An 8,757-nucleotide genomic window follows, 5' to 3' on the forward strand; every position below is an offset into this window, starting at 1 on the left:
TCTACTTGAGGTAATTCTTCCAACAAAAAAACTTTAAAAAAAAGGTACACACCCCACAATTTCATTCCTTTCAGTGCTTATTTGATCACACTAGGATGCTCTGTGTATACCAGGCAACCATGTCTTGCCAATTTTTCGCTCTACAACTAACCAACTAATACATATTAAAGGGAACCTAAACTGAGGGGGATATGGATGTTTCCTCTTAAACAATACCAGTTATTGGCAGTCCTGCTGATCTCTTCGGTTGCAGTAGTGGCCGAATCACACACCTGAAACAAGCATGCATCTAAGCCAGTCTGACTTTAGTCAGAGCACCTGATCTGCAAGCTTGTTCAGGGGTTGTGGCTGAAAGTATTAGAGACACAGGATCAGCAGGAGAGTCAGGCAACTAGTATTAGTTTAAAAGGAGAAATCCATATCCTCCTCTGTTTAGGTTCCCTTTAAATACCGCTTGGAACTGGAACAATTGAATCAACAAAGTGCATTGGACTGGCTTAATTCCAGGCTGCATGCAATTTGCACTAAAACTTACATGCACTCTGAAATTATTGGCATCTCATTAACCATTTCTAGAAGAAATGCCTAAGGCTTTGCATTGTACGGAGTCTAATGCACAAAATTTGCCTTGTATTATATATACCAAAAACTCTGATCCCATTTATTGAGAGAAGTTATTTTAGGTGAGCAAAAGACCTTATCAGCAGGTAGCAAGACTCTCTGTGGAGCAGTTTCATCAGCTGCTAATGGATCCCTCTGACTTCTGTGGACCAGATGAAAAGTTACTGATTTCTTCTTGTCTATAAAGGATTTCTTCTTTTTGTGAGGCTAAAATGAAACAAGAGTGGTCAGTTTCTACACAATACAGTAACTAATACATAACCAAAGGAGGACAAATGAGCAGAGCATTCAGAGGCAGACAACAGAACTGGCTGCAAGGGCATGGAGAGAGGACCAGGAAGTGTCTATGGGAATCCAGAGTCTTCCTTCTACATAAGCATCTATTTTCCCCAGCCTGCTTCAGGTTTACTTCAAGTACCACTGAGCTGGAAACATACTACATCAAAAGAAAGGAGCTGCATACTTTAAGGAACACTGTAGTGAGTGTGACATATAGTAGAATGCAGTAAATTATTCAGGATACCTATTTTTACATTAAAGCAAATTGAGCACCAGGGAAATGTAAAAATAAATAATGGGTTGGGGCGAGCCTCACTACTTACCTATGGAGGGCCGCTCCTGTGGCCTCTCCTTCCTATGAAGTGTGCCATGTTTCCCACGGACAGCTTGCACAGTGCGGCAATTTTATTTTCCCGTCAGTGTAGTTGCACGCCTGCCGCACTGAATACAGGGAGATGCTGTGTGTGGTTGTGTTTCCCACAGAGAGCCTGCACAGTGCAGCAGTTTCATTTTCCCATCAGTGTAGTTGCACGCCTGCTGAAAACAAATGCAGGGAGATGCTGTGTGTAATTGTGAGTATGGAGATGTACTTGCATCCACAGACTACATCTCCTGCCACACATAGCAGCATGCGCAAAACACTGCAGAGAAAATGAAACTGCAACAGTTCATGGGGAACCTGGTGCTCCCCATAAGAAGGAGAGACTACAGACGCAGCACCCTTAGGTAAATAGTGAGGCATACCTCAACTCCCCCTCCCCAGCAGCACACACCTTTTACAATCTCACTTATGGGTAGGTTTATAAAACAAAACAAAAATTCACTGGTTCTCACAGGGCTGTGGAGTCGGAGTTGGAGTCGGGGCAATTTTGGGCACCCGGAGTCGGAGTCGTTGATTTCATAAACTGAGGAGTCGGATGATTTTTGTACAAAATCCACAGCCCTGTTAAGTATTAGACTAAAGAGTCGGAGTCGAAGCCTTTTTGGGTACCCGGAGTCGTAGTTTCATAAACTGAGGAGTCGGAGTCGGAAGATTTTTGTACGGACTCCACAGCCCTGAGTTCATAGTTGCCTTTAATTATACTGGTTTCAGCACTAGAAACACTTCAAATATCTATATATTGGTAGGTATATAGCAGTGCTAGCCCTAGGCTTTATAGACATGCAGAGTTCTCCTCCCAGAACTTTCTGGGAGAACAGGTATTATGTGGGTGGCGGTGGGGAGCGTGTATTTGTTTAAATGGCGGGTTACAAACCGCTGACACATTGCAAACTGTGCTTTTTTGATTTCTACTCCTGATTGAGGCCGACGGTGGTCGGCGAAACATGTTTAGTGATTGATGGACATCTATCTTTGACCAATAGAGACTATGTGAGCTTTGGAGGCGTTTACTATTTTCACAGCATAACAACTTTCCCCAGGATGGGTAACAATATTGCACATGTTACATTGCGGCCATCCTCCTGCTTATGCTTAACCACCATGCTGCTCACTATTGCATGAACTGTGTTATAATCACTATGATGCTCTGCTAATAACGCAAGAATGCCAGGTTGTTAACCTCTGCATGAACTCATCTATACTCTCAAGATTCTGCGACTGAGAATCACTGATGCAATATATGCTTCTACTTATGTCTGCATGACATACTGAAAATCTATGGATATGCTGTTTTCTGGCTTTAAGAGTGATAGTGAGTTGAACTTTTGAGTGCATACAAGATTCTGGGAATCATCAACTCCAAAACCGATGATATCTAGTTATGCATTATAATTTTGAAAGTTGACTACCTGGTTATCTGGGCAGATAATAAATTGCCTAATGGATCCTCATTGGTGACCTCAAAATTGATTATTAGGTAACTTAGGAACAAGTGAGAACTAACTGTATGCATACAGCGCTCTAAGTGAGTGGCCAACCTTATATGCTGGATTCCTACCATTTGCATAGAGGAATGCTAAAACTCCCTGTACAAGTAGGGGAATGCAACCCCTTCTTGTTTGTTTACCTTTTTGGTTCACAGATTTACCTAATCTCTGATTTGGTCAAATTATTTTTTAGCTACATTATATTTTATTGGGGGTTTTGTACTGTGTTGTATAATTGTGATTAATAAAAGGTTTTCTGAGATTCACATGCACCCAAAAGTCAATCCTTTTATTTTTATGCAGGTATTATTTATACTGGCTTCTGAACACGGCATAAACAAAAATTCCATAAAGATGTCATCAACCATGATTAATTTAACTAGCAGTTTAAATAAATATTTTTACACAGGACATAGACAAAACTAATGTATACAGTAATATAAAAAAAAATTTGTCCATTAAGTTATTTGCATTATGATCTCCCTGTTAAAGACTATACCTTACTTTCTAATGTTAAAAGCACACATAAATAAGTATAAGTTTGAGAACATACAGTAAAAGTTTCACGTAAGTCAGAAGCAGTCTATAGCACTTACCATGATTTACTCTGTACAGTATATTTGTTCCAGCGAATGTTAATTTAAACGACCTGGCCGCCACTGTGCAATGCGGTATCTAATGTGATCCCTTCTTTTGGAACATCTTCTTTGTTATTTTACCTACCACTTATTCTACAAGTAAAAAACGGTGAATCCTACCACCATGTGGATAAAAAGACACTAGTGATGTCATTTACACACGTAACATCCGCACATGTGACCAAGTTACCGTCGCAATTACAGGAAGGTGACGCCTGAGGTTAGGCGCAGCTCAGTGACGTACGTACACTGCAGTAGAGCAACAAATTGCGCTACCCGGAAGCTCCGAAACGACTACTTTACCGTTTACCATCGATGCATATCCGAGAGCACGGGGGAGGCGGGACATCTTGCAATAATTCATGTATTTCAAAATGCTCCAATGTTCGTAATAATTATATCTTTTTGAAAATTAAGTATTGAATAATAAAAATATAGCAGTGCGTGATGTCCCACTGCCTCCTGGGTCTCGGCTATTGCTGGCTCCAATAGTAAACTAATGATGCAGTCCGTTTCCAGGCGACCAATCTGTAGAGCAGCAGAGTACCACCTGCAGTTTTGTGTGTATAGAATAGTATTATCTACGGTGACCATATCACTTGTTTTATACTTGCAATACTGAAATGTGTTACCTTTATTTGACTTGAGTTGCACTATTCATTATGAAAAGTGCTATTCCAAAAAGAGAAATCATAACTAATATTAATTTAGTTATACCTCCCAACTTTAAAGAGAACCTGAACTAAAAAAAAAGTAAAAATAAACATACACAGGTCATACTTACCTCCTGTGTAGTCTACTCCTCAATCTCTTTCTCCTCTCCTGCGTACCATTTGTCCACTGTGATCAATGGAATTTTCCATCCTCCATTTTAAAAATGGCCATTACAGCTACATGGTCAGCACACTGTTGAACTGTAATCTCGCCCACTTGAGCCATAGGGAAACATGGACATTACCTTGCACATTCAGTTATAACTGACAGCTGCTGATAACTAACTAACAGCAACTGGTATATTTCAGTTCTGACAAAATATTGTCAGAACTGGAAGGGATCACTGTAAGAAGAAAATGGTGAGCTTCTGAGAGGAACTAATGGTGAGGTTAGTATGTAATATTTATTTGCAGCAACGTCATGTGTTTATTTTAAATAATTTTACTCGCTTCAGGTTCCCTTTAAGAATGCAGGACATGTCCCAGGTTCAGGGTCCCCTGTCCCAGGCTGCAATGTGTCCCAGGCTGCAATGTGTCCCAGATTATGTTCCACTTTTGGCCACCAGGTGTCCCAGCCGTGGGACTCTGTGGCCGCATGAGGTAATGTTTGCCTCATTTACCGTTTGCGTAGTTGGAGTTATCGTTTTCTGATGCATTTCATGTGTCAGAGGTAACAGTTATTGCAATTCATGTGACAGAGGTAACAGTTGCTGCAGTTATTATTTGATGGTCATAGAGACTGCATTTGCTACTTTGGGGTTATTGTTGCATTTGGCATTTTGAGGGCTCATATTTATTAAACTAGCTGATTGCCCGACGTTGCCCGGGTATGTATTTGGCTGATGTTGGCTCCGCATACTTTTTCTAACCCTAACACACAATTACTCAATGACCAAGTTTGTGAGCTTTGCGGTCTTTGGTATCAATAATTTGCATTGAAATGAAAAAATCTGATTGGCTGTTTGTGGCTCCACCCCCTTTACTGAATTTGAACCCCAGTTATCCAGTGACCAACTGTACCAGGTTTGAGGCCTGTGCCATTAACAGTGCAAGAATGGTAGCAATTAAATATTCCCCTTGAAAAGCAATAGGTGAAATTTGATTCACTTTTATAGGCTTCACCCACTTTTCTACATAATAATCCCAGTCATTCTGTAACCAACTGTGCAAAGTTTATAAACCCTGCCATTAACAGTGTAAGAATGGCTGCAGTTTACATTTTCCAGTGAAATTTGTATTTGTCTCCACCCACTGATGACCCGGCGTTGCGCGTGTAGGTATTTGGTGTTGGCTTCGCCCACTTTTTTTCTAACCCTAACACACAAACACTCAATGACCAAGTTTGTGAGCTTTGGGGTCCTTGGCATCAATAATTTGTATATTCCCATAGCAATTAAACGAATCAGATTGGCTGTTTGTGGCTTCACCCCCTCTCCAGCATTTGAACCCCAGTCACCCAATGACCAACTGTAGCAGGTTTGAGGCATCTGCTATTAACAGTGTAAAAATGGCAGCAATTTAAATATTCCCCTTGAAAATCAACAGGTGAATTTTGATTGGCTATTATAGGCTCCACCCACTTCCCTGAATATTAATCTCAGTCACCCAGTGACCATCTGGGCAAAGTTTGGGAACCCTGCCATAAACAGTAAGAAGGGTTGCAGTTTACATTTTCCCAGTGAAATTTGTGTTTGGCTCCGCCCACTTTTTGTAACCAGGACGCACAATCACTCAATGACCAAGTTTGTGAGCTTTGGGGTCCTTGGCATCAATAATTTGTATTTTCCCATGAAATGAAACAAATCTGATTCACTGTTTGTGGCTCTGCCCCTTTTCTGAATTTGAAACCCAATGACCCAATTACCAACTGCACCAGGCTTGAGGCTAGTGCCATTAACAGTGCAAAAATGGCAGCAATTTTAATATTCTCCTTGAAAAGCGACGTGATTTTTGATTGGCATTTTTAGGCTCCACCCACTTTCCTGATTATTAATCCCAGTCATCCAGTAACCAGCTGTACAAAGAACCCTGCCATTAACAGTGAAGAAAGGCTGCAGTTTACAATTTCCCAGAAATACTGGTTAAGGGCTCTGCCTTTGACATGGGAGACCAGGGTTCGAATCCTGGCTAGGTCAAGTACCTATTCAGTAAGGAGTTCAAGGCAAGACTTCCTAACACTGCAGGGTGGCCTCCTGAGCGCGTCCCAGTGGCTGCAGCTCTTGAGCGCTTTGAGTCCAACAGGAGAAAAGCGCTATATAAATGTTCGGATTATTATTATTAGAAAAATCTGTTTTTAACTCCACCCACGTTTTGTAAAATTGACATACAGTCACTCAATGATCAAGTTTGTGAGCTTTAGGGTTCCTGCCATCAAAATTGTGCTAATAGAAGCAGTTTATCCAGCAAAGAAATCTGGCTGTTTTTGGCTCCGCCCCTTTACTGAATTTGAACCCCAGACACTTAACGACCGACTGTAGCAGGTTTGAGGCCTCTGCCAATAACAGTGTAAGAATGGCTGCAGTTTCAATATTCCCCTTGAAAATCAATAGGTGAATTTTGATTGGCTCTTGTAGGCTCCACCTACTTTTCTGAATATTAATCCTAGTCACCCTGTGACCAACTGTGTCAAATTTGAGAACCCTGCCATTAGCAGTGTAAGAATAGCTGCAGTTTATATTTTCCCATGTAAAAAGTTAGTTGTTTCTGGCTCCGCCCACTATTTCTAACCTTGACATACAGTCACTCAATGACCAAGTTTATGAGCTGTGGGGTCTTTGGCATCAATAAGTTGCAGTTTACCATTGAAATTAAACAAATCTGATTGGCTGTTTTTGGCCCGCCCCCTTCAAAATTTACACCCCAGTCTCCCAGTGACTGACTGTACCAGATTTAAGGCCTCTGCCATTAAGATTGCATGAATGGCAGCAATGTAAATATTCCCCTTGAAAATAAACAGGTGAATTTTGATTGGCTGCTGTAGGCTCCACCCACTTTCCTGAATATTAGTCCCAGTCACCCAGTGGCCAACTGTGTCACGTTTGAGAACCCTGCCAATAACAGAATGGCTGAAATCAATCTAACAAATCTGATTGGCTGTTTGTGTCTCCACCTCTTTAGTGAATTTGGACCCCAGTCACCCAATGACTGACTGTATCAGGTTTGAGGCCTCTGCCATTAACCGTGTAAGAATGGTAGCAATGTAAATATTCCCCTTGAAAATCAATAGGTGAATTTTGATTGGCTGTTGTAGGCTCCACCCTTTTTCTGAATATTCATCCCAGTCACCCAGTGGCCAGTTGTGTCAAGTTTGGGAAAACTGCCATTTACAAAATGTATTTGTTGGCTTTTTCTAACCTTGACATACAGTCACTCAGTTATCAAGTTTATTAGCTTTGGGGTCCTTGGTATCAATAATTTGTATATTCCCATTGAAAAATAAACAAATCTGGCTGTTTGTGGCTCCGCCCCCTTTCTGAATTTGAACCCTAGTCACCCAGTGACCAACTGTACCAGGTTTGAGGCATCTGCTATTAACAGTATAAGAGAATGGTAGCAGCTTAAATATTCCCTTTGAAAATCAAAAGGTGAATTTTTATTGGCTGTTGTAGGCTACCCCCACCTTCCAAAATCTTAATCTCATTCACCCAGTGACCAACTGTGCAAAGTTTGAGACCCCTGCCATTAACGGTGTTAGAATGGCTGCAGTTTATATTTTCCCAGTAAAATTTGTTTTGGCTCCGCCCACTTTTTGTAACCTTGACACACAGTCACTCAATGGCCAAGTGTGTGAGCTTTCAGGTTCCTGGCATCAAAAATGTGTGAATGGAAGCAGTTTATACACCAAGGAAATCTGATTGGCTGTATGTGGCCCTGCCCATTTAGTGAATTTGGACCCCAGTCACCCAATGACCGACTGTAGCAAGTTTGAAGCCTCTGCCATTAACAGTGTTAGAATAGCAGCAGTTTAAATATTCCCCTTGAAAATCAATAGGAGAATTTTGATTGGCTGTTGTAGGCTCCACCTAGTTTCTTGAATCTTAATCTCAGTCACCCAGTGACTAAGTGTGTCAGGTTTGAGACCCCTGCGATTAACAGTCTAAGAATGGCTGCAGTTTACATTTTCCCATTAAAAATGAATGGCTGAAATTTGATTGGCTGTTTTATGCTCCGCCCACTTTTTCTGGATTTGTAACCTCGGTCACCAAGTGACCAACTGTGCCAAGTGTGGGGACTCTGGCTTGATTACTGTGAGAATGGCAGCCTTTTACATTTTTTCCATTGATATGAATCCGTAAAATCTGATTGGGTGTTTGTAGCTCCACCAGGGAAGACGCGAGACCCCCAGAACATATCATCCCAGGTAGTAAGAAGGGATCTGTGTACCAAGTTTCGTTCAAATCCGTCAAGCCGTTTTCGAGTGATCCACACACACACACACGCACGCACGCACGCGCGCGCGCGTGTGTGGCGATCACACACACACACACACTCCCCCCGATTTTATTGTATGCTAATACTTTAGCATCAGCAGGTTTTGCAGATTTTGCGCACAATCGAATCCCCCCACCCTATTCATAGTCTAATGTCCTACAATATTATTATGTATTTATATAGCACTGGCATCTAAGGCAGCACTT

At 41.5% G+C, this 8,757-nt stretch overlaps 1 protein-coding gene across 1 annotated transcript in view; it reads right to left on the reverse strand.

Moving 5' to 3' along the window:
• LTV1 (LTV1 ribosome biogenesis factor) overlaps positions 1 to 3,598 on the reverse strand; it is a 29,219-nt gene extending 25,621 nt beyond the window's left edge. The window contains exons 1-2 of the mRNA XM_068279507.1: positions 3,366 to 3,598; positions 697 to 828 (exon numbers count right to left, since the gene is read on the reverse strand). Coding sequence (XP_068135608.1) covers positions 697 to 828; positions 3,366 to 3,368 — 135 coding nt within the window. The 5' untranslated portion in view covers positions 3,369 to 3,598. The remainder of the gene's footprint in view (positions 1 to 696; positions 829 to 3,365) is intronic.
• Between the last annotated feature and the right edge of the window lie 5,159 nt (positions 3,599 to 8,757).

This window comes from Hyperolius riggenbachi, chromosome 4, assembly GCF_040937935.1.
Source record: "Hyperolius riggenbachi isolate aHypRig1 chromosome 4, aHypRig1.pri, whole genome shotgun sequence".
NCBI classification, from domain to species: Eukaryota; Metazoa; Chordata; class Amphibia; order Anura; family Hyperoliidae; genus Hyperolius; species Hyperolius riggenbachi.